The sequence below is a fragment of the Larus michahellis genome, chromosome 1 (genome assembly GCF_964199755.1).
Source record: "Larus michahellis chromosome 1, bLarMic1.1, whole genome shotgun sequence".
Classification (NCBI taxonomy): Eukaryota; Metazoa; Chordata; class Aves; order Charadriiformes; family Laridae; genus Larus; species Larus michahellis.
In genome coordinates, this window is record NC_133896.1 from 142,492,326 (window position 1) to 142,519,298 (window position 26,973).

Sequence of the window (26,973 nt, forward strand, 5' to 3'; positions counted from 1 at the left end):
TTTCCAAGGGGTAGAGATGATTCTGGAGGGTTGTCTGAAATACAACCATCCTGCCTTGCACTGCTATCATCTGCCTTTCCACGCTACTCCCGCTACTAACAATAGCATGCCCTAAGCACAGGATTTCAAAGCTGTATTTGGGAACTGTATTTGTGGCTCTTCTCGTGTCACCTTCCTAAGGTAGTCCTTCTTTATATGGCATAAAAAGATCTCACTCACGGAGACATACCCTATATCCATACTCACACTACTGGTCAAAACAATGAAAATAAATGCTACTGAAAGAAGTAATGAAGGCTCTTCTATCAGCCAGCATTGAAAGGACACTGAATGAACCGTGGTTAAGGCACAAAGTAGCATGTGACTGACTAATCCATACATTCAGTAAACTTTGGATCTCAGTTCAGAAACTTCTGCAGTTAAGTTTATTAAAAAGTTAAAAACCCAAACCAAGAAAACTAGTGAGCAATTTCTGCTGAGTTGACACAAAGAAAGATGAGTAACACTACTCACAGAAATCCAACATGTATTTGTGGTTCTTCATTACTGGCAACATCACCATAAACAGGCTCTTCCAGATCTTCATTCCTGCAGGAACAGAAAGTACTGTAAACTACATACTGACCTAAGCTGTTAAAACATAATGAAACAAACGGTTGTTTTGCTATTTGTGGATATAAGCAATTGTTTGGTAATGCAGGAGGGACTGGTACTATAGAAGGAATTGAGAAATGTATTTAAAAAGACAAAATTGTAGTAATTCACAATTTTAAAAATCGATGTTTTAGAATACCTCTTTCAAAATATTTAGTTTATTTTAATATTTATTCTGCCTCCTATTTCTCTTTAGCATCCTCACAACTTTATCTTCTTCCCAGTTACTGTTTATTGTGTTAAAACAATTGTATAAGGTAACCACAGCTTTACCCATACTTCAATCACTTGGCCAACCTACACATTTTTAGATTTTTAGTAGTTCATCTATTTCTTCCTTGCAGTTATACTTTTATCACCTGCAACTCAGAATTGTAAGTCACACTCTGTATAATTTTATATTGTTATAGATGGCTGAAATAAGATTACTGATTTATGATTAACAAGCTGAGGAAACTATCAAGGGAGAAGTATATGGTGCTAAAATGTTAGACAATAAAGCAAAAGGGACTTGACACTCGTGAAGATGACAGTGGAACTACATGTAAAAAGCTTCTTTTCTCTAAAACAAGCAACCGAATATTCTTATGGTACTAAGAATTAGCAATTTTGAAAGCGTATTCAGAAATTTACAACTAATTCTTTTGGACCGTGTGGTAGAACAGGAATAGTTCCAGCTTATTATGCATTTATACACCTGACCTTTTGCTTAAAGCTTCAAACACGCCACTGTCACTAGCCAGTGAATGATCTGAGAGACATGCTGAAACTCGCCTGGCTCTCCTCTCCGATCTTCTACCACTGTCTCCTCGTAGAGTTACAGCTGTCATGGAGAAAAAAGTGAAGGCAACATTAGCACAAGGCAACCTCTTTAAATCAAACAAGAAACATTCATTGTATCAAAACTAGTGGCAAAACAGTTGGCACAAACACAGTTCATTGCTTTTTTCATCTAACTTTAAGTTAAAAAACCTAGAATACAATCAACCGGAAATTTTCTGCGGGAGAATTACGGAAGGAAGTTTGTGGCTAATTTCTGACAAGACTAAGTATAAACCAATTGCACTGTTATTAAATGCTCTTCTGGTGGAATAAACCCTCCTGGAGGAAGACTTACGTTAATTCAACATATGTACACATGATATCCTAAACTTTTAAGATTTACCTACTGAATATACAATAGGCTGAAAACAAACACAGAGACTAATTCTTTTCAGAAGTTATCTGATAACACAATGTGAGGTTTTGTTCTCATTTGTTTCCTAATACAAAGTCTCAAAGCATACTGTTTATACCATCACATAATAGCAGCTTTTATTTACAGTCTGAGAAGCATTATCAAAAAGAACCAGAGCTTTCCAACTCACTCAGACCACTGTTTTTCCAAATTCTTGGTGAATTACTTTGAAAACTGACTGGGGGAGGAAGAAGCAATATTCAACCACCTCTTCCACCCTTTCCTGAATCACCAGCAACACCATAAATAGCGACTCAGCAATCATTTTCATGTTGTATCAACAAAAATGATGTTACACATAAGGTTTTGCACAGGCAAGTAGGTATAGCAGCTACCAGTCCTTTAAAGTACGTGCACAAGAGGCAATGCTCAAGAATTGCATAGGTAAGGTTTTGATACTTCAGTGACAGCCTGTAACTTGAGGTTGTTATCTTTTGCATCCTAGAGAGAACCATTAAACAGACTTGTGGAAGTGTGCAGTGAAGAACTTTTTGCAACTTTCCCCCCATTTCCTTAAGGCTCAATGACTGTCCTCAAAGCAGAAAAGCGACGGCAAAGAGGTGCCACTTCAGAGGTAGGAAAAGCATCTTATTTGCTTCTACCCATGCTCAGAAACTTCACAGAAAACATGTAAGTACTCCCAGTTTCAGCAGACAGCGTTTGGAGTGACAGCAGCACAGAGCACATCACACAGGAGGCAAGCACCAGCTGACACGTACTGCTTACTACCCCTGACTAAGGATGAAACACGCCTCACTCAAAGTAAGCAACAACTCGTTAAGTATCTCTGTTACACGTTATCTTCAGGCATCAAAAACAAAAGGCTGGTATCCAAACAGTAAGTTTCCTTCAGCAGGGCACCAGCCAACAGCCTGAGCTCCACCTGCAGAGCCCAGCTGAGGTACACGCAACTGAGCCACCCCTCTGCATGGGACCCATCTCACCTCCTACACAAGCACCACCAGAACAGGACATCAGGATTTGAAACTCGATTAAACATCCCCCAAATTAACACAATCGCACCACTGCTGTCAGCGGAGGCATCTGCCCAAGCTTAGCTTTAACCCGCTGGCAGACTGGATGCACTGAGCACAGCAGTACTGTGCCAGCCCGAGGAACGTTCCTTTTATCAGGGCACCAACAGCACAAGATCCCAAGAGACCCTCCAAAAAACCCCAGGGTCCTGTTTGAAGCTAGAATTCCCTGGTTCTGTCCCAGAACGTACCAAAAACCAAAACAGATGTCCCATAAAAAGAGCCAGTGCTCTGTCCCTTGGAATCCACAAGTAGCCCTATGGACTTCCCCTCCAAATTCAATGAAGGATTTAGACATCTTCAGCTACACAGCAAATTTATCTGCTGACCAGGGACATCGCAATCTCCATTGTCTCTGTACCTGGAGAAAGTACTACCCTTTCCCCCCCCCTACAGATGACAGCATCCCACCTTTACTGTCCAGTATACATCATGTTGCAGTATAACTCATTTCATCCTCACCGCAAATGAGAGACAAGTTCTAGGTAGCTCAGAGAAAGCAAAGAAACTGTTTCTGAACCATGGTCTCTTCCACACCACTTGTACAAAGCAGTGGGTTTGTTTTGTTTTATTTTGTTTTTAAGACCTTTTAATTTAGTGAGTCCACCTCCATGAGTCCTGTCACTGAGTATTTATGAAGAATCAAAACTAGCAGTCTGTAGGGACATTTTTTCAGTATCAAAATTTCCCAATAATTTTACACCACGGGAAAAAGGATAAACTTCAAAGAAGTGTGTAATTTTTATACAGAAATGCTCCTAGAATGTCAGTACTAATTTTAACAAGTTAAACTAGAATTACTTCTTTTTGTAAATAGGCCTTTGGCTCACCCTTCTACGTCAACACTTTGTATAGATGTAGGAGACGAAAGACCTCATGGGCTCTCTCTTTTGGAGGTTCATGTTCCCAATTTGTCTGGAAGGAAAAATCGGTCTGAAGCACCAATATATAACGTGATGAAAAACTGACATGTTACAACAATGTTGTAACTTGACAATGATTTGCCTGCTGCCTGCGGGCCATGGAAGCATCCGATAACATCTGGACAATCCCAGAGAACTTGGGAGAGATGCAAACACCAAAACATGCCCTTGACTAGAGGAAAACAAAAACAGTCAGCAGGAAAAATCGGTCAAGAATAAAGAAACATCAGATTTTGGTTTAAACAGAACTAGGTTCAGCACAGGTTACAGACCTTCCAATGCTGGAAGCTAAAGAATTGTTTAAAAATATAAAGTTTCAGACAGACAATTACCTTTCATTTTCTTAATTAAATAACAGAATCAGTGAACAGTATATATGAATCTCCACAACTACTGGGTACCAAAGCTTGACAAACATAAGACAGCCCTAATTAAAAGAATATTCTCAGCTGTCATTAGTTGAAAAAGTGAACTTCAAAGGAAATTCTGGTGTCCAAGACGTCATTAGCTAAAAAAATACGTAAATAAATCTAAAGCATGTTTCACAAATTTAGGAGACTACACATATCGCACATCAGATCAAAATGCACTGATAAGAGTCAAACACTCTCACAAAAACTAAGTCAGAGACACAAACAGACCTTACCTACCATGATGCTGTCAGGCATTACTATGATATAATAAAGCTGAAGCTTGCAGAACATTTTTCCAGGAATTTAACTACAGCCATATTGTTTAGTTGACATAGCAAAGATTAAGTATGCCATAATGATTAAACAGATACAGCACAATATCAAACAAAACCAAATGTAGCAAAATCTCCTGTTTCTTCACATGCAACTCAAAAAAAAAAAAAAAAAAACCACCAACAACCCCAAACCAACGAACACTTCACACAGAAAAACACACAGGGAATTACAGGCAAAAAAACCAGCACAATACATAATTTCAGGTTCACTTACAGGGAATTTTTCTGTTGTGCCGCATGAGAAACAAGACAAAATGAAAAGCACACAATGATAAATCATCTTTTAGATCTATGACAATATTTTGCCAACAACAGACTACTTAGGCATTAAAGGAAACTTAGCACTTGAAAGATTATTTTAGGATAGAGAGGAAGAGATAATGAAGATATTAAAGCCCAATATTTTATTAACATGTTTCATCCCACTCTCAGCTTTATAAATAGGACGGATTTAACCTCTCAGGCATATTCCCTCCGTTCACGGACACTAACGTATTTTGCATTATGCCCCTGTAACAGATACAGAACGGTAAAACAGCAGATCAGCTATTGAACATCGAAACTGCAGTTCCTGAAAAACCCCTTGAACTTGCTCAGGTGCTGCTTCAGTCCAAAGTATGCACAGCTTATTCAGCATTAACCCTCCCGGCCCCCCAAATTTGCAAAAATTACCTGATATTTTGTCTAGCGAAGGAATAGGCAAAAGATTTGTGCGAGTTGATACTTGCTGGTTTTCCAGTGTCACATTATACTACCAGACCATTGGGTGGCAGCAGCAAAACACACTGCATCATACCTTAGTGAAAACCAAACACCCCCCCCCAACATCTGGGGGTTCCCAAAATGTGATACATGAGCTTGATGCTCCATCAAATTCTTCAAGAAGAGTGTACAAAACCAAAATAATTTTGAAACTTCCAACAGTTACTTGCAAACAACTGCATTATAATTGCAAACCCAACAGCTAGCGGGTGTGGAGCTCAAAATACATGACTCCAGCCAAAATTCGGAAAGGTTAAACAAGTTTTTCTTAAGCAATTGTTTTCAAATTCACATATTAAAAAAAAAAAAAAAATCTCAAAAAAAAGACATCCTGGCTACCTTTTAACCATACATTCTGCCTCAAAAAGACACATAAAGCACTCTGTTGTACACAGAGGAAAGTTGTAACCCCTGGACCAGGAGCTCGAGCTGGGCACTGCAGCAGTGACAGCAGGTAGCACAGGCAAGTTCTGCCAGAGGTTTTCAGAGAAATGTGAGATGTGTAGGAACATGACAGAGAATGGAGAAAAGGAAAAACCAAAGCCGGAATTTGACCCTCATCCTATTGCTCCCTAGGCCCTCAGACCAGGCCTTCACTTCTAGGAAATACACACGAGCTATAAATGAACTACTAACATAGTTTCACTTACCACAATGGATGAAGACATGCTGTGGTCTGATCTGAGGTTTAGAGAAAGCCTCAGGAAGCCTCTTCACGGCACGAATTTAAGTACAAGCTTACATGCTGGTCTGGAATTCTGTTTATTTTGGTCTGAATGCTGCAATATGGGCACTAGAAATATTTACATCTAGTAAATGTAAATTCTGCAGCAGTATCTCCTGGCAATGCTAGCTGCATTAAGGAAAGTACGTGAGTCTAGACTCAAATGCTGTTTGAACAATAACAGGCTTTTCAGCATACTAGTGACGTTTTATTTTTAAAAATAAAAAGTTGAAAGCTTTTCCTTACATACTGTCAATGTTCCCTCCCGTTATCACCTGACAAATAAGCTTTTGGTAGGATATTATGATACACTCTCTGGTTATATTTCAAATTACTCCTGATGTTCTAAGTCCTGGAATGAAACATTCTACAGAATTGCTAACATAGAATTTTGGATATAGAAATGGGACAGGAATTACAATCTTTAATATTAAAAATATCCTCTAAAAGCCTTTCTCTATTGGCATGGTTTTATTAGCAACATGAGTAAGCCAATAGATAAAAAAATCATCGTGAAGGAATATTGTTTTTCATTTTAACAGCAGTTCTTAATCTGATTAAAACAGGAAAAGAAATTTCTCACATGCCTGTATGCTCAGGTTTCTTAATTTGTTTGTGGTGTTTTTTTAAAAAGGTTTCTGTTCCTCTTTTCGTCTCTCAAATTCATGTTTCTCATCTGTAGTGCCTCAGAAGCTTCCACCAATGAAAGCTAAACCAAGTCCATCAACTTCGCAGTCAAGAAAACTCCACAGTACGTGTGCCATGGTAACCGCACACGTCGCTCCCCTACGATCACCGAGCATAGGTTCTCCGAGACAGCCACTCAAGTGGATGCTTAACTTTTCACACACGCCCAACAAAACACGCTCCTTGGCCGACAAAGCACTCTACTCATGAGCACAGGGCACCACGCACTCAACACCACCATGACACTGTGGTTTCTGCTCCATTGCAGAACTTAGACATGGGAACCTGGTCCAAGGCGTGTACGAATTCAGCACGGAGCAGACAGCCTTCAATTCAAGCGTTGCTGGCAGCATCACCTCGTGCCTGGTTTTGTGTTTGTCTGTTGGGGTTTTTTTTTCCTCCTATCTCCCCTGGGCTTGTGTGGCTTTAAATTACCAGAATGATGGCAACATGGACGCTACCAGGGGCCTCAGACTTAACTAAACCACACGTGCTTTTACTAATTTCCCATCCAAGACCAAAATATTTATTCCTTGATGCACTACACTTCAAAGAAAGTCCATATTCCATTCCCTTTCCTCCACCCAATTCACCACTATTTTGAGATTTATTTACAAGGATTTCTCTACTCTTGCACCTCTTTGCCCTAAATCTAAAGTTTTGGGGATTTCTGTTTGTTTCATTGATTCTTTTAACAGCTAACACCTACCATGTAATTTTTAACTGATGGAAGTAAAAGAAGCCAAACTGAGGAATAATCTCTACTGTGCTAGTATGCTTAGGTCGGTGTGACATTTTCTATGATAACGTAACAAGATAATAATGTCCAGAAACTCACCTCCACCAGTTTGGACAGCAGTAAGTTGTGGTCCCACTTCTCGCAGCCCTTCATTGTCTACAGGGTAAGCAGACGTCTGAGATGAGCTCGTTCCTTGCGTATCATCGTCACCCAATGCTGTGGTCTGAGCCCTGAGCATTTCCAGGGCTCCTATGCTCGCCATCTCCTCAAAACCTTCCGACATCTGAGCCAAGGGAGAATCTCGAGATGCGGAGAGAAATGGGGTGTCCAGAGGCGAGCTTGGAGGGGACAACGATGACAAGGAGGACCGTGATGACAGGGATGCCAGGGACTGCGGGGTATCCAGAGACCTCCGCTGCTTATTGAAATTTGAGTGTCCAATGGGATCGGCATATGGCACATCCTTTGTGAGAGACTCGAAGGGAATTATGTCAAAGCGTAAATGCTGCCCGTAGTCTGTAATGCTGTCTGATTTGTCGTACTGTGGAAGGCCATAGATGTCCGTAAAGCTGACCGAGCTGAGGGAGCCTCTGCTGGAGGCCAAGGATCCTCGACTGGAGGCCAGGGATCCCCTGCTGCTGCCAGAGGACATTGTGAGGGTGCTAGCCGACAGACTATGGCAGGCAAAGAAAAAGAAAACAAAAAAGGCCTTTTCAACTATAATCAGAAACACCAGTGCAGGCATAAAAATGTCAATCCAGATTACACAAGCAATTTTCTATATATTCAGTACAGTGACACACAGAGATGATTTGACATTTTAAGGTCTAGCTTGTGTCTCTTGCCCTGGCCTCAAGCACAACCATGACTGGAACAGTGCAAGTGACAACCAAATCAACATCACGTGCCTGAAGACAAAGGGTCCAACAGGACAAGACTACTCTTTCCTCCAATATGTAAGCCGCCATAATTTGGCGGAAAAGAAGCCAGGGCAGGATCTGGATCAGTGGACTCAATGTAAAGCCAGGAAGGGTACATTACGATGATCCAGCTTAAATTTACATTAATGATGGGTCATAAACATATCAGGGAGAAGAAGTGAAAAGGGATTTGGAAAGTCCTAACAAACTGCTGGGTAAGCCTCACCCTCACAGTTTTGTTCAGTGCAAAATGAAAAACACTTTAGAAAAAATCCTATTCCAGTTCCTCTTACCACTCTCAGACAGTTAGGGAGACAAGAACATAAGTGACGGAGAGAGATGAAGTGAGACACAGCAGGAACTGAGCTTTTGATGTTGACATGGTGTTGAGCTGAGGAATCCCCAAGAGCTGCATCAAAAAAGGCAGCTGCGAGTGTGAATATGCAAAACATTCTGGGCTTCTGTGTGGGTCTTAGCACATTCTCACATTTAAAATGGCAAAATTTTGTCATCTCACCAGGGATCAAAAAACCCTCCTTTGGAGAAGGTATCACAACACTAAACCTCACAGAACTTAAAATGATGTTATCTTCATACTAGTAAAAGATTACAACAGGTTTTAAGTAAGTATCTTCTTTTCAGAACACAACATAAAATAAACATAAAATTCCCACATACACATAATAATCTAGCCCATATAGCCATCACTAATACTATTCATAAAACTCCATCCAAATTATCACTTTCCATACACCCAAATTGTATAAATTTGGTAAAAAATTAATTTACTTGGCACACATACATAAAAGTATTAAAAGGTAAACTTTACAGATTATTAATACTCTTCTCTGCTGCAGTGAAACTTCAAAACCTGCTGGTTTTACATAACTCACCTTTTTAACTGGGAGTGTAAATAAGAGGTTAAACGCGTAGCTTCTTCTAGTTGCATAAGCAAACAATTTCTCTTTTCCTGTAACAGTATCCTATAATTAAACAGATACATATTACTATTTTTCTTCATTACAGTAGTGCTCAAGAAGTGCTATGAGCTTTCCAAGTACAGAAAAATATCATTGCATTGCAGTTTGGAATATAAAAAGAAGTTTCATTGTTTAATGAAAAGTTTTAATTTACACAGCAAGGGAAATTCCAGTAAGAAAACAAGAACCAAGACTCCATCAAAATTCCCAGACAAGAAAACTAACTGAGGCACAACGTAAGAATCATGACATTGAAAATACATTACAGCAATTAGTGAAGCCATAAAAAGTGCTAGGTAAAAACATCAGACTCTACATGATGTTTTTTCCCTTGCATCAACCTGACTGTGCTAGTAAAATACAGAGAACTACTACGACTTTTGTTGACTTGGCAGGAAAAAAATATTCCAAATAGCTCTATTATCCCAGCTAATTAGCGTCAAATTTCAAAGACAGAAAGAAAATTTTTGGAGAACTTCTGTTAAGCAGTAAACATAAAACTGAACTTTAAGCTCTAATTCTAGGTGGTTCAAATACATTTATATATCATTATATTTAAGCAGGTGATACAGGATTTTGAATACTAAAGTATGACAAAAATCTCTCACTGCAACTTACTTTTTGCCCATTCTAACAACAAGCAGCTGAACTGCCACAACACAAATGTTATGTACCTATAATGCTGTCAGCCTCAAACACCTATATCATATCTTAAATTCTGTATTTTGAGATTATTAAAACTTTGAAGAACAGACTTTATCTATTGTTATCACATTTCTTCTTTTCCCGAATCCAGAATTGTAAGCATTTGCGGTATTTTGTATCACTGAACTTCAAAATAAAATCAAGGTCGTAATCTGTTTTCTGCTATACATTTGTATGTCCAGGAAAGTTACTGTTCCAGCCCCGCACTGAGAAATTAGCTGGAAATTGGGATTCTGACAGACAATTCAGAGAAAGCAGATCAAACTTATTTAGGGCTTCAGACCTTCCTCAACTGCAAAGACAGCTGTTAGAATTCAACATGTTAATGGGCAGGATAAAAAAAAAAAAAATTATCAACAAAAAAGGAGTCCTTCTGGATAATACAAAATGTCAGCATTAGTTTCAATAAACTTTGGATGGTTAAGATATGAAAAAAAAATGTCTTTGTTAGCAGTAAAAACATAAATCTCTCAACTTCTTTGGCCTCCAACTTCATCAATTCATATGTTGGCAAGGGGCTGTAGCACTACGCTCCAGCAACCCCACCGCCCTCTGGGGAGGCTCCCTTCATTGCAACCACCTGGCAGAAGCTGCACACCCAAGTGTGTGCAACACTGAAGCTGTTCTCCTGCTTCTGTAGGTCTCAAACCACGTTAACCAAGTGGTGCAAGGAAGGCTGCAGCTCAGCTATGTAAACTCACATGATAAAGGCACTGCATGCAGGAGGCAAAAGAAAAAGACAAATGGATGCAAGAAACTTAACTGATTCAAAAGCTTCCAGAGGAAAGAAGGGGTATCCACACCATCTACTTCAAAAATCAAACTTAGGAACCTACACTCCACAGTAATCAATCCTGTAAGGTAGGTACCTACACTAAAGGGCAAGAAATGCCTCCAACTAAGGCTGCCAGCCAATCCTAAAACAATAGCAACCAAAAGACACCCAACAAAAAAAAAACCCACCTCTGTCATACAGATTTTAAGTTAGTTCTGATCTGCGCATAACTCGGTGCCTTTAAAACTCACTAACACAACAGAACTGGTTATTATTTAAAGAGGAAGCTTCCTTGTAGTTCATGATTAAGAGAAAGTGGAAATAGAAAAGCAGATCTAGGAATGGTTTGGGTTATTCCTGAGCCTAAAACAAACAAACAAATAAATCAGAGCTACTAATAGTTAATTTTTCCTCCAATTTGTTACACAAAAATAGAGTGGTCTTCAATATTATTCTAACTTCTACTCAACTTTTTGCTAGCATTTGAAATATCAAGTATCACACTGGAACGCTGGTTTCCACAGCATGAACTACATGGAAAAATAGCCTGGTCTTCTTGCCAACATAGTATGCACTACCTAACACCAGAGCCCAAAAACAACAAATAAAACTTACTACACTGCAGTGTAAAGTGAACTCCCTTTTCTGTCAGTTTAAGCTGGAAAGCCAATGTAACGATATTGCAAAAAATTGCAAAATATCTAACACTGAACTGTAGGTTGGCTGTGAATTTTCTATTTATTGCCTGAATTTACTGTCTGAAGTAAGCCTTTTCAAAGGAACTGAAGTCCTCAAGATTTGTATATGGAAGGCACTTCCAAATATTTTAAAAGTGTCTTAATTATGTAAATATTAACCTTCACACAGATCACATTAAAGCTGGTTCATATAGTTTTCCTCAAGTGTCAAACCTGGCTGTTTACCACAATTTAAGGGAAGCGAGTCTGGGAAACAAGTGCTTTCTCACTTTGACTGGAAGGAGTCTATGGTAACAAAAAGAGGTTAAGAGGTTTTGTCCATTTCTTCAGCTACAGGAAAAACTGGGCAACTTTGAAATAAACACAGTGTTTCCATTAATATGTTTTAGGGGTTGTTTATTTTTACATATAACTTGATATTTGATTTACGTTTTCAAGAATAACTCCATTTACTACGTTCTCTGAATGTCAGAGTTGGGATGTGCTCCCACTGCTGAGATTGCAAATTAAGAGGAAAAATTGTATACAAAAGGCAGTAAAAACTTAATCATTTAACTTCCCTGTTATAATGCAGAAACCAAATACAGGAAAATATATTTGTTCTGATGCTTTTGGAGATTAATATTTTTCCACTGCAAAATTAAAGAAAAATCTTTCACTATCCAGGTGTTATTCAGGTCTCTATCATGAGACAATATCACTCAGACTTTTTCCAAGCATCTTCTGTGACTCTATTCTGATCTCTTATTCCTATTCAAACTTTTTAGATGAATGAAAGGAGAACTACCAAATTACTCCGTAACATTTTTTTTTGTTTCTTAAACACAGTGAAATTCCATACTCTGACTTTTGAAACTACCTATATGGATCTTACAGTAGATAAGAAAATTATTTAAGTTCCCAAACCTTTCAGTGGCCCCATGAGCAGACGTTGCTCTAGCCCGTTGAATTTCATCCTCCAAGCGTCTTTTTTCTTCCTCCAAACGTGCAATGTCTTCTGGGGATCGCCTCTGCTGACTGATGAGCTGCAACTCCTGAAGAAGCGCCTCCTTCTCTTTGATGAGCTGAAGACGGTCCCTGTCCGCTTCAGCCATTCCTGGCCAAGATTCGTTGTCTAGCAAGGCCAGCTGCTGTTGTATATTCGAAACTCTTTAAAAGAGGACAAATGTATTTCAAAACTCAGAAGACACAAACATGAAGATAATTGAGAGGAAAAATACCAAAAGGTGCAGCCTGTTGACTTCTGTGACTTTTTTCTTCTAAATTTTGAAACAAGAAAAGTTAGAGGAGTTTGGAAGGATGATTTGTTTCTGGAGTGGGTTTTTTTGTGTATTTTTAAAACACCAAAGAACTGTAAGTGCTCCTAAGCATGTAGCTGTGTAAGAACTGTAGGGCATTCATCTATCACACAAACAGTATCTGTCTTCACAGCTTTCTCATTTTGTAATAAATCAATTCATATTTTAGAGCTCTTGAGTTTGCTGTCTGTACAGCGGATAAAATTGAACGTCCTTTCATTCCTCATTCTTCCGCTATCAGATCTTAACTTGGGATTTCAAAAGCGCAGTGAGAAGCTGAAGGCGATGAAGAGGGGATGCTTATCTAGTGACAATAGGTCTGTATATTCATGTCCCACCTCAGTAGACAAATAGATCAAGGGGCTGAAAATATTAGGCAGTCCTGACCAACAACAAAATTTTAAGAATAAATAAGCTGTCAGTAAAACAAAAATATAGGTCTGGATAAAAGACTTCCTGGTTACAAAATACAGGTGGCTTTAGATGGATCCATCATCAATTAAATAAGCTAATTTGATTTTTTTTGTGGTAGGCTTTATAGCCAAAAGTAGTTTCCTATATCAATATGCTGAACCACTACACAAAACAACAGCTTTAAAATGTCAACTGTGGAATTATTCTTAAGAAAGTGTTCTGCTAAAAACAAATTTTGAACTCTTATAAATATACAAAGAACCCTAAAGCTAGAAATTTCACAAATGTTTCTTTTGGCAAAATCAAAAGGTATATAACCATAACAGGGAGAACACTCTTTTACTGCTAGGTATTTATTTATACTAGGTATTTATATTGCCTTACAATGGACAATTTAGACAACTTTAGAACACTAGAGTTAAAATGAAAAGTAAAAAAAAAAATCTAGCTTTCTCATTTTTGAACATTTGAAACTACAGTACTGTACAAAAGTTATGCAGTTGTACACTTCAATTTCATCTTCACTTTGAAATGGTAGCATTCAAAGTTCAGCGCACCATAAAAGACTACCACCCTTAAAATAAATAAATAAAAGCACATTTAAAGCCAGCCATAAAAGTGGGATATGCACTGATTCATTTGGTAAGTTAGTTTAAGTAATCCTTTTTTCTAAAATATTTGGTAAGAAAGAAAAGATAACAAAGAAAGCAAGGTAAAAGCACATAACAAACAAACAAACAGAAGATCCACGGTGTGATAATATGTGTTTACGAATAAAAGAGAAAGCACAGACTTGACAAAGGCAAGGTTTTCCCCATCTAAAATCAAAACCGCATGCAATGTTTATTTCATACTGACATCTGGAAAGTATTTGGCCATCTTATTATCAGGGGAAGGGAAATAAAATATCAATATAAGTCATTTTGCAATGACTGCATTCATATACGGATAGGAATTTTACTGTGAGTTTTGTCAAAAACATTTTTTCCCCCTTAGATTTCATTTACAGCAAGTAAAGACCTTGTGTATTATGTTACATTTTAGTCTAAAGCAGAATATTTTATCAAGCCCTTCAATACCATTTCCTCCTCCTTGCATTAACAACCAACTTCCTGCCAATAGCTACTGAAAGCGCCATTGTGAATCGATACGTATAGTCTACATATTTCATGCCTCAGCTATTGTGCATGAATTCCAGATGCAGCTTCCTGAAGAACACCTCGCCCCATCGACCAAACATCAGGGCCAGGAAGAGCGAGCAGATTTAGGATCCCTCCTCTCCCCTACCCTGCATTGTTAAAGATTCAGTAAACACTCCTGAAGGCGTATACAGCATGATTCTAAAAGGTTCAGTGCCAAATGAAACAAATGGGTGCTCAAGGTCCTCTCAACAGCATTACAGAGTTCAGGTACAAATGGGTTATCACAGCTTGGCAAGCTTGGCATCAGATCCGTGAATCAGATGAGCCCTGGCAAGGTATTTGAGTGAGCACGTTCATGGATGAGACATGTCTGATGAAATCTCTGTTTTGTTTTATAAGACGGCCAAAGGACTGACTCTCTCCTTCATTTTAACACTCATAATTGTTTTGATAGCTATTTTTCTAATGCAGGGTGAGCTGGGTAAGAAGCTGATCACAGGAGCAAATAAATGCTACTGCAGGCAACAAGGAAGAGAGAAGTACCAGCAGGCAAGACAGGAAGGTGGGATCCCACCTTTCAGCCCCAGTTAACCACTGAATCAGCTCGGCTGTAGAGTAAAACACCACCCCCAAACAAGAGGTTTTAATTTAGACTCTTGAGCTTGCTGAGAGCACGTAATTCCCTTTGTATATGACATTCCAGTTTAAAGTTTGTTTTTTCCCCTCAATTTTTATCATGACAATGCTTTGAAAGTAGGAAAATATCCTACAGTAACTTAATTATACTGTTATTAAAGGGAAAAGTACTGCTGTGGATAAGGTTTGTATCACTGAAGCGTTCCAAAATCTGATTAGGTATTTACTTTGATTCCCTTGACACTCTTAGCATTTCAGTTAGCTCTTCTTATCTCTGTTTCCCCTTTAAGCAAAGAAAAACCACTCACAAAGCACTACATGATGCAGGAATCTGTTGGGAGGGGAACTTCAGCATCAGTAAGCCAGTTTTCTGCAACCTGCATTTCTTGAACCAAAGTTTTCGGGGAATTTTGTTGCTTGCTTTCCACTGAGTTCTCCCTCTGTATGGCAAGTTGTTTCAAAAAGCTGCCAGTGATAAACTTTTTAAAATTTATCTCCTTGGCTAGAAAACATCCCTAAGGTTTCTATGGTCTCTCTCACTCAAACCTAAGAAAAATATCTGAGAAAAATATCTGAGGAGTCATATTCAGTTCTGCTAAAAACATAATAAAAAAATCATTTTAAACATGGTCCATAATTGCAATTTGTCTTCTCCCAGCGCTAGCTCTTCTTCCCAAACACAAAAAAGGCATAAATAAGCAATTTCACTGTGCCAGATTTTATACCTGTTCTCACTGCTTTATGTTACAAAAAAGTGTCTGTTTTGCGTTTTCAGAATCAGTGCATATGTTCACCTACCTTAAACACCTGTTTAAACAGATTAATGACATGACATAGATTGCAATTTAAAGGGGGGGGACACAGATTTAGGATCCTTTATGAAGCCTCTCTTTTTCAAACACATTTTTCCTTCCTAGTGGGTATTTTTTTAAGATACTACTACTCGGGTGTAGCCACTGCAAAAGAGTACTTTTATCTTGTAAAAGAGTACTTTTATCTGACCCACTGCCAGATACTGAGGTCACTACTGATATAGCAATTTAGCATATACCTGGGGAAAAAACAGTTAATTTTGAGCCATCAACATTCCAGGCATTTTGCCCATTCCCATCCTTGCATAACAAGTGCTGAGGAGCTTGCATTCCATGCTCGAGTAGGTGGTATCAAATGACTGGTTTCCTAGGTAGGCAGACCAACTTGCTGCTTATTTCAGTATTTAAAAATTTCGAATGGAGATGAACATAACAGCTCCTGTTAAGCAGAAAAGCAGGAGGGGCACAGACGGAATAGACAAAGGTTTAGCCTGGTGATTTAAGTAAACGCTGATTAGAAATGGCAAATTTGCCCTGAATTAGCCATGCTAATGTAGCTAGAATGATGCCTAGCCCAAGATAACGTATGCATAGCATGAGGGTGGCGATCAGTACAGCCAGTAGTTTACTACACAAACTACATCATGGGGACAAAAAGCATATATTTTCAGAGTGAAATTGTTATATATCTACACAGACCTCCCTAGACAAAATAGGGCAATTCTTCTGTCCTTGGAAATATCTGGGGAACCTAAAATATTTTGTTAGCTTCTAGAACCTCATTTTCAAGACTGCTATGTGAACCCAGCACTAATGAAATTATACTGCTGAGCTCGAGAATATTTCAATTTAGAAGAGGTTATTGATTAAAATATAGCATGAGAAACAAGACTAAAGTAAAAATCACTTTTTGTGATATTAAAGAGTCCGATTTACAATTACAATTAACCCCATGTTTAGACTATGACTGAACATTATGAACAAGGCAGATGTCTTGGAAAGGGAAATACTTTGAAGGAATACAAAGATCCTAACCCATGCTCATAAAAGGGACAAATTGTGGGTATCCTATAGCTGGTACTTCCTAACCTACAAACTCTGGTCTTTCTAGCTTAAACAAGTTCTTTGAACTTACTTTGTTTGAATTTTCCAAGGAAAAAAACAAACCAAACAATACCCCCCTACATATAAATGCCTAGACTTTTGGGTGACATATCACACTGCTCCAAAGCTGAGGCCTTTGCTACCTGTGGTATGGGAAGACTGGTGGGGATAAAATAAAGAAAAAAAAAAATCCACAGTTATGATATGGAGAAGAACAGTGGCTAAGATCACACAAATGTGCCAAGATGATCAACATAAATCAGCCCATCTTACTTTTTTCCTTAGGCTTAGAATGGGCTTATAATTGGACTCAGTTCTCTGCCACTTCAGGTAACAGAGAACTTCCCCTACATGCAATACCCACCCAGAGGTGTCTGTGGGACTGAAGACACATAATGAAGAGGGTAAGAACTTGGTAATTTCTGGTATTTATGGGCCTTCTTGACAGTGGATTATGATTTCTATCCAAAGAGGGGAAGGCTAGAGAAAGGGGAAGAAAGAAATGGAAAGAACAAGCAGCTGGGGAACTCAGCCAAATGCTCACAAAATTTCTCCACTGTGTCTACTTTGGCTGTTCCTGCAAGTATGTGCCACTGTGGCTTTGGCGGACAACACGAGTATGCTCTGTAGAATATCCAGCCTTCCTGGCAGCCCGATTCAATAACAAGGAGGTCCTAAATTGGTTGAAGTCACTAATGAAATCTTTAGAGTCTATAGCATTTTGCAGATAAAATTAGGTATTCGCTTTTAGGAAAATTGCAAAGACTGCTAAAAATCAACGGAGGAGAGGAATCAGTATTTTCCCCAATTCACAGGTAAACTGGTATAATAAAAACTTGTTCAAGAGCACAGCTCAGCTCCCTTTATAACTCAAAGAAAAAGTTTTATGTTTAAAAATTGACACTGGGAGATTTAGGTTGAGCTGACAGTTGTGTGATATCAGACAAATTAATTAATCCCTAAATCGGATTTTCAGATTAGTTTAGCAGAATAAAGCATACAAGTCCACTGAATTTCACTAGAAATTAGGCAACTACACCTTGAAACCTGCCTACACCAGATGAATTTTAACAGGAAAATACTTAACTATGTTACTGTATCAGTACTGGAATCTTGCTATCAATATCCAACCAAAATGTATTTTTGGCAGTACAAGCACAAATTGCACTGACACGCTAGTGCTAGTGCTTTTAAAAGCCCAAGTGAAAATTAGTTTTGGTAATGAGAAAACAAGTTTGCAAGAAAGTTACTATTCAGCAACTATACTGAAAATAAAGAAGTAGCATGCTTACAAGGAATGTGGAAGTATTAAGCATAGCTGAGGAGGAGGCTTTTTCAAGGCTAAAATAAATCTATTGACAGCCACTGTATATTTAAACAATTGAACATCTTTGAATTCAGATTTACAGAAGGCATAAACAAAGTACTGCTTTTGTACCCAAATTAGATAAGCTGGTTGAAGATCTTTGGATGTGTTAGTCCATTAAAGTCAGCTACCATGATAATTTAAAAAATTAAACAAATTACAGTTAAAAATGTTGGTGTTTCTCATTGGAGGTATCATTTTTCATCTATTGATTAAATACGTTTCACAGGATATGAGGCACTGCAGCAGCGATGTTCCATGATTATTTGCTAATATACTTCATGTAGTCATTATACTGAACTGTACAACTTAAAGAGCTATCAAAGAAAAACAATTTGCTTTTGATTTCTCTTTCTCTGAAACAGTCTATTGAGAAAACTGCTCGAGGGGTACACTTTCCAGTGTGCAAATGCTTTCATGAGAGGTGGTCTCACTGAAATAGCAACTGAAACTGAAAACGGTATTTATCCAGGCAGCTTGGGGCTGTCTGTTCAAAAAGACCGTCCTCCCTCCCCTCCTGCTTCTCTGGAGGGCCACACTGACAGATCTGAGAGAAGAAATTTCATGGAAATAAGGTATAGTTTATTTAAAAATAATGGGGGGGAAGAGTAAAGAGCAGAAAAAAAGTGATTGAGCCTCTCTTCAGCATGATTGGCGAGTTAAAAAGTAGAATTTCCACGCCTCCTCCCAGAGCCTGGATCAGGCACAGGAGAGAGGACCGCTTCCCCAGCCTGCTGAAGATGTCAGAACCCACCCAGGGGAAAAATTAAATTGCAAATCATTCAACTTCCTTCCAGTGAGAAACTGAAGTGGAAAAAAAAAAAAAAAAAGCTATGTGAATGTCTTAATTTATGCAAAGGCCAAACCACTCAGCAGTTAAGAGACATTTTTGAAGGAGGAATTAAAATCAAATTATCTTTTATGAGGGAGGAGAGATATTTTGGGAGTATAAGCCAACTTTTCTACTATCACTGGGTTTCATCTCCTGAATTCCGCAAGACAGTTCATTCAGAAATCCCAACAGTGCATTTCTTTGCTAAGACACCATATACAGAGAACATTTTTTAAAAAAAAAAAAAACAAACTTCTTCACTACATACGGCAAATATCGTATCTAGAGCTGTATGATCTTCTGGCTGGATTCATAAGAGTGACTAAAATGCAACATGCTGCCCTTCAGTTTGTGAGGCTTTTTTCCTGCTTCCCTTTAAGGCAAAAGACATATTTTCCTTCTGCGATGTACTTTAAAAGTCTCCCATTAAAACTTGGAAATAAGACAGTTTGTCTGTTGTACTTATTTGCTACATGTTTCCACACCCCGTTTGACAAGAAAGTAGTCATAATATCCTGCTTTACAGTTGTGACATACTGTAGCATTTTAATTTTCTACTTTGAGGATTTTAATCCATGGCAGCACATTCCCTCACCCACACTGTGCAGTAACAGTAGATATTTCACCAAACACAAAGATATTTAGTAGAGACAAAAGCCCTACAGAAATGCCAGCAAGCTAAGGGGAAGGAATGCATGATAAATGAAGAATGCAACCACAGAGATAACTGGTAGGGGCAATGAGCTTTGTGCAGTTCCACTCAAAAGCTGAAAGCTGATTACTTCCGTACAACATACTGGGCAGAATAAGGCTACTATTTTAAAGCAACTAACATGCTTTTGCTAAATAACGAACCATTGTCAGAGCTGCTATCCCAGGACAGCAAACTACCCTTACTGCAATTACTGTTCTCTAGTTGGAAGGTTAGTTACCCGGATTTTCTACACATAATTAACATCAAACCCCAGCTCACATCTGATGTTCAGAAATACTGCATTCCATGCATAAGCAAATGTTCGACATTTCCAGCTGAGAAATACTTCTGTTACTTTAAAAAAAAAAAAATCACACCAAAAAAACCCTCCCCGCGTCTGTCTTTCCCCTACAGTAACACACAAGCAGAGAATTGTTTTGAAAAACACATAGAAAAGGTACGTCAGAAACACGAACTAAAATCATTTAATATAATCTCCGCAGCACCAGTGGCTCTGCTGAACTAAACCATATAAAATTAAATTCTACCCTCCTCCTTTCAGCAACTGTCATGAATCTCTAAATCCCTGGGCTAGTAAATGCTAAGAATTAAGCCTGAGACCAAACAGGACACTGACGGAATTTTGTTTTGCCCTTTCTTTGCCCAATTATTTAATCTATATTAGGTAGTAGTTGCTGGTATTCACATGCAGTGTTTTATAATGCAGACTTTCATTCCAGTTACAAATCCTGAAGATTTAGCTGTGTATCTCTAACACGCTTGCACCAATTTAATTTTTTTTTTTGGAAGCCTGTATTGCGTCCAAATGTGGGTAAATTTTCCAAGAACAACAAAATGGCAAATTACCTATAAAGCTTCCAATCCCTGCCAAGACATATGACAGCATTCCAGTTTCCCCCAAAGAAAGAGTCACCATAATATGGAAAAAATGAGGCAAAAGTATTGAATTTTTTTTTAACCCTTGCTCTCACTGATGTAAAAAACTGGCAAAACTAAGTTGAAGAGAAAAAAGAAAAATCCTAATTTAAAAAAAAAAAATTAAAGCTAAGGGTTTTCTAAGTTACCTATACATGTTTTAATTGTCAGACAATTTTAATAAGAGAATGCTCTATCAGCACAAATTAAAATAATAAGTGTATAAAATTACTGTGTTAAAGTCATCACCTATACTACACTATTGCTCTGAATATGTGGCAAAGAGTTTGAAAACAATGAGGTTAAATGAGGACCCACTAAATAATACCAGTAGATAGCATTTTTAAAACAGTAGTAAGTAAGAATAGATTACTTTTATAAAGCCACAAAAGAAATTTCTTCACAAAAGAAATACTTACAATCAGCAATAATTAGATTGGAGGACTTAGTGAAGAATTAATCTATTTCACGTAATTATTTTTTTTTTTCCTTTCCATTTTTATCAGATTTTTTTTTCCCCAATCTCAACATTTATATTTCTGTACCCTTTTGTTCAGCTCTGAACATCTTCATTTATCTCACAGGGAGTTCTGCGTTTTCTTCACACCGAGTTCATGACTTCAGTACAGTGAACTTAGAACACAGGTATGCAAAGCTCCGAACGTACTGACAGACCAGGCTGATAAGTGTAAATTTAAAGACTGTTTATATTGAGGTTTGAGGAAGTGGGGCGGGGGGGAGAATGTAAAACAGTTCAATTAAACTACTGCAATTTTGTGTTCATACAAGTGTAGAACAGGGCTGACATTTAGCTTTATCTCTGCAAACAAACAGAATAATCTTATGATAAAGTCTTATGTTTACCTAAGCTTTTATTAACTGTGAACTACTCAATAGTAAGCAAATTAGTCTTCCTAAAGACATTTCATCTAGGAGGCTGGTTCCAGTTTTACTTTAAAAACTTTAATCACAAGAGTAAAAACAAAACCCAACAAATTTGTCTTTAATTACCTTTTCTTGGCCTCTTCATATTGCCAGTTCAGTCTTACTTTGTCTACAAGTCTTGTTTTGTCATCAAACCCAAACTTTTGCAGAGTTGAAGAGCCAGGAGGGCGGGGGGGGGCAGGGAAAGAAGGAGAAATGAGATGTTAAAAACACTCTCAGAATAAAGAAAGGGATAAATTAGTCTCACTTACTGGACTTACTAAAAAACCTCAATGCTTTAAGTAATAACATAGTAAAAATCAATTTTACGCTTTAGAAATACAAAACCGGTTAATTGCTAAAAATACAAAAGATAGATGAGCCCTTTCAATAAATTATGATCCTGGAAATCAAGGGTTAGCGAACAGAATCATTGATCCATTCATCAAATCTTTTCAACTTTATCCAAGCCTAAAACACAAAGAGTAATTTTAATTGAAATATTTTACTATTTGATACTGCTATTTCATGGATAGTTTAATTAGAAGTAATTCAGATTACATTCCCAGTACTGTGATGTGTTACCCAGCGCTTAGATCATTAGTATGTTTTAAGCACTATTACAAAAACATCACCCAATCCTTGAACTAGTCATAGTTCATTTATGCTACAACTCCTACTGTATACACTCCAGTTTCTACAGCAACTTCTCTCCATCTTAGGGCAACAGCAGTTCCCCTCCTTCAGAAGTCTGCACACGGACTAATAGTTAGACCTTAAGCCCCTATTTAAGTGCATTGCCGCGCCTCTGGATTTCTCCCTTAACTGCTGCTTTTGCTCTCTTCATCATCACATGTCTAACTCCACCTCTTTTTCACTCACATTCCACTACTAATAGTTCAGGAAAACAATTAACATAATTACGTATTTTATTTTTCTAACAAAAAAAAAATCTATAACCGATAAACACAATTTTCAGACTATACTTGGCCTGTCTTGGATGGCACTCAATGTGTATTGTGAATGGGAAAATGTTGCTATTTTCCCTTTAGTAATTCATTTTGGAATTCAATAATCACATCCCCCGCCAGTCCAAAAAAATGACATACAAAGGCACCATCTACCTAACACACTCAAAGACAGCCCGGTGTTAGCTAAGGTTTTTTTAGGTGCTTTAGGAGTCTATCTTCTTAAAAACATAAATTTCCTCTTCTGTAGAGGCCCTTTGGAGACATCCAACTTGGCAACTAGTCATCAGCAGAAGATAATAATAGAGGACAAATGGGATGATACAAGCCTACAATTAAAAAGTTGTATAGCTCAATAAAAATTTCTAACCAAATGTGGAATAACACCCAAACTATAGTACTATCAAACTACAAATAGGTTGTCTTCTTGCATGGTTGTCAATCTCATCGACAGAAGCAAATGTTTTATTGCTCAAGAACAGCTAGGCTGCTTATACAGTGTAAGCCAAACTTTTATTATTTGGAATACACAATTTCATTCACACAGAACTACTTCCAAAGAATATGTTCCTCTCAAATACCACATTTAAAGGCACATTTGAGCATAAAGGTATGACAGACTAGAGCAGAAGTTTTGTGAGTTTTTAAGAAACATACTTTGGGACTCTTAACAAATACTTCCCTTGTCTCAGACAGGAGAAACGAACAGAGGTCTACCCTACATCTTTGGTATGCATGAAGGATGATGACAAGCACGATAAAAACAAGACTTTTATTTTTTTAAATTAAAACAAAACAAAACAAAACATCTATCACTACTACCAAAGCCCTAACACACAATCGGTCTCTACTGTAACTCAGGCTGGCCAAAGCATTTTCTTCCTTCCTGCATCACTACAATTATCAGTAAGTCAGAGCTGGTGACAAGAAGAGAAGAGGTCCATGGACACCTCAGCAAGAGCTGTTACTCAGAGAGGAACCTGCGGTCACCAAAGTGATGATGTGAGAAGTGCTCTGCCGGGCTGGCTAAGTCCATGAGCTGATTTTACCTGTCACTGACCTGAGAACTAGCAGAACCACAAAGCTCACCACTCATGAGCACTGTTCACATACTCTGGAAACAATAAGCAAACGCAACTCCCTTGCTACCAATATTGCTTTGGATTTTTTGTTCTGCTATAGCCAGCACCTCTTAAATTAAAATAGAAAATAACGATGCATCACTGTAGTACAAAACCAGCTTATTTTCTACAGTAAACGTCTCACGTAGGAACACATACCTCTCCAGTGATGTCAGTCTGAGAACAAGCATCGCAGTGTTGTTGAGGTAAACAGGAGTCACTGAGTGAACTAGAATTGTGCTGGAGATCCTGCAAGGAATCTGTAATACAACAGCTATTCCTGAATCCATCTGTTAACTTGGCCAAGCTCTACAGGAGAAGAGATTAAAAAAAAAATAAGAAAAAAACAATTTTAAAATTATTTCATTAATACAAAAAAAAAACTATTCAAAAATATGACAGGTAGCTTGCCTATAAAGAGCTGTTTACACGAAGTAAAATGCATCATTGTGTTACTAACACACAGAAGCTTTGCTTTGAACTAAACCTCTTCTTTTAAAAGATGTATCTAACAGTAAACAGATTTTTTTTGTCCCAATTATTTGTTTTAGATCTATGAATGTTTTAACTTTTGTACAGCTTACAGTCAACTTTCAGATTAGCTGAGAGGGAAGACAAATGTGACTCACCTGCCCTTTTGCCATCTTCTGCGCAGGTTACATTCCTTAGCCACTACTGCTATCACATCCAACTTGATGAATACCTTGTATTGACTGTATTATTATGATAGCTGATTTCGTCCTTGTGCTCCCTTACTGAAGGTTCACAGAGTTAGAGATATTTAACACTTTGGGTTAAGTAAGGGACATCTCTGAGATGTCTAGACAATGCCACAAACTGTGAGGATAAAGCTGAGACCTCAAGCAGTCTGCAAAGGGAAAATGAAGGCGTCCACATTCAGAGCCCAGGAAGCATCCACGGGAATTGCAGTAGGATTGAAACCAGCCAGAAAAAGCAGCTTTTTCTGGTGGCCTCCATTTCCAACATATATAGTCTGTCCCTTCATTCTCATTATATGTTGGTCCCTCCTTCATGCCTGCCTCCACTATGAAGATGAAGAAGAGGGAGAACACACAGCCTGGTGCAGGGCAAAGGAACAGGCAGGATCCCTAGACACAAGAGTGTGGAGCCTCTGCTCCTCCCTGCTACCCCTCGAACACACACTTCGTCTTCTTCCTACAGGTAAAAGGCAGGGAGAGAAGTAGGTACCTGCTATGTCCTTCTTAGTACAAAGGACAAACAAAATAGTTTCCTCTTAGTCCTGATAAAGCAAAATTCAATTTCAAGTTACATTGCTGAGAAGTCCCTAGCTATTCCCTAGCTTTATTCTCCAAGACTTGCTGCAAAATGAACTGCTCCACAACAAGGCAAAAAATAAAACCAGGGTCTCTTCCACTTTATGAAAATTGAGAATTGCAGAGTCCCATCCAACACTCTTCTTCAAAACTCACTGGAAATCATCCCTTCTGCTGTATTGAGGATCAAGATGGATCCCTAATGGGTTTATGACATGGATATAAGAACTTCAAATCATGGCTACACAAACATCAAACTTGCGCTCTTCCCAATAAAGCTGAGATGGTGACATGAACAAAAACTGAGGAAACAGAAAGTCTGAGGTTTCTCTCAAAAAAGCTGTGTCACGCCTGGCACTTTCGGCTAACATATATTATGTTAAGGCATATGTAACACCAAAGGTCCTGATTTCAGAACTTCAATCTAAACTTCTTCCCATATTTCAGCTACTTCACACGCTCCTGCTGTGCTTCTGACAACCTCCAGCATCTCCAATTAAGTAATGAAGGGATGCTTGGCTGCTGGCCAGGCTTCCTAACTGGGCACAGCTGCCGAACCCTGGATACTACTCAAAAATTATATAGCATTTGGCAGGTGGCAATCACCAAGTAGCATCACCTTAACTTACATCTACATGCATAGATGACTACGCTCTAGGATAAACATATATGCTTTGTGTCCTAGTTGGATGAGTGAAAGCACAGCCTCCAGCAATCCTAACATGGAAATTTACAACCTGAGTTAGCATACTTTTAGATAGAAACAATTTACATAAACTGCTAGGAGTAATATCGGACTCCTTAGCTATATGAAGGAGTCCATCCTTCATCTGGGGTTTGTGGATTGTTTATGGCAATCCCACAGAAACTGCCAGATCAGCCTATCGTAGGGATGTGAGGGTTCTACGCACACCAGCCCAGACTTACCCAAAAAGAGAGAAATGAGCACTGTCATTTCATCGCTGATCTGTTGCTACCAGATTTGGGAGCTCTCTGCCACATTCAATTTCAGTGCAGTTCCTATCTAACCTATTTAGTCTATTTAGCTGGTAAAGAAAAGACAGGAAAAGAAAAAAAAACAACACACAGCACAAAACCTCAACTGCTTTCTAGAGATAAAGGACAACATTTTAAAAGCATATGCACATACTGGAATAGAAGCAAAAATATGAAAGGGAATGGGAGGAGAGAGATACATGCTGCTTTCAGGAATCTAACCACGCACCTTGATTACTCCATCTTTTACAAAATGTTCACCCACTTTTTTTGAGCAGTGACACTGTATATTTGGCTTTATTTGTAACCACAGCACCCAGTTTAAATCTGACCGCCCTCTTCTTCCCTTGTCAGCCTTCTCTCCCACACAACTCAATCCAATTATCATATTTCTATGACAGCCACAATTTTCCAAGTACCTACACATGACTGCGTCACTTCTACTATGTTTAGTTCTGTTGCTTACACTGGCCAGATTTAAATTAAGAAATAGTAAGAAACTGTCTATTTCCCTTCTCTGAAATAAATCCTCATCTGTTTACAGAATACTTCAAACTCGTCTATAAACAGCTTTCAAAACAAAACGTTTTTACATAAGAAAGCTTGTCTTACCAACAATAGCTTTAAAACATAGCATTTTTGAGGACAAAACAATTTCATAATTGATAGGAAATAGAAAACAAATTCTGAACTCATTAGGAAGATACTTAAAATAGACTTGCACTTGTTTGACAAAGCTAGATAAATCCATAACAATAATCTTCAACTAATTATAAAAAGGCAAAGCACAGAAAAGTTTGGTGACAACAAAAATAACTTAAGGTTTTTGGGGAAAATTTTAAAAAAAGT

At 38.2% G+C, this 26,973-nt stretch overlaps 1 protein-coding gene across 7 annotated transcripts in view; it reads right to left on the reverse strand.

Moving 5' to 3' along the window:
* The window catches only part of WWC3 (WWC family member 3), a 102,468-nt gene that overhangs the window by 18,210 nt on the left and 57,285 nt on the right, over window positions 1-26,973 (reverse strand). For 4 of the 7 annotated variants that reach the window (XM_074606728.1, XM_074606757.1, XM_074606746.1 and 1 more), the window contains exons 7-13: window positions 23,993-24,142; window positions 21,832-21,905; window positions 12,493-12,735; window positions 9,322-9,411; window positions 7,608-8,182; window positions 1,357-1,477; window positions 514-588 (exon numbers count right to left, since the gene is read on the reverse strand). In XM_074606728.1, the coding sequence (XP_074462829.1) occupies window positions 514-588; window positions 1,357-1,477; window positions 7,608-8,182; window positions 9,322-9,411; window positions 12,493-12,735; window positions 21,832-21,905; window positions 23,993-24,142 (1,328 nt within the window). The remainder of the gene's footprint in view (window positions 1-513; window positions 589-1,356; window positions 1,478-7,607; window positions 8,183-9,321; window positions 9,412-12,492; window positions 12,736-21,831; window positions 21,906-23,992; window positions 24,143-26,973) is intronic. The other 3 variants (XM_074606784.1, XM_074606775.1, XM_074606767.1) reach the window with 1 other exon arrangement.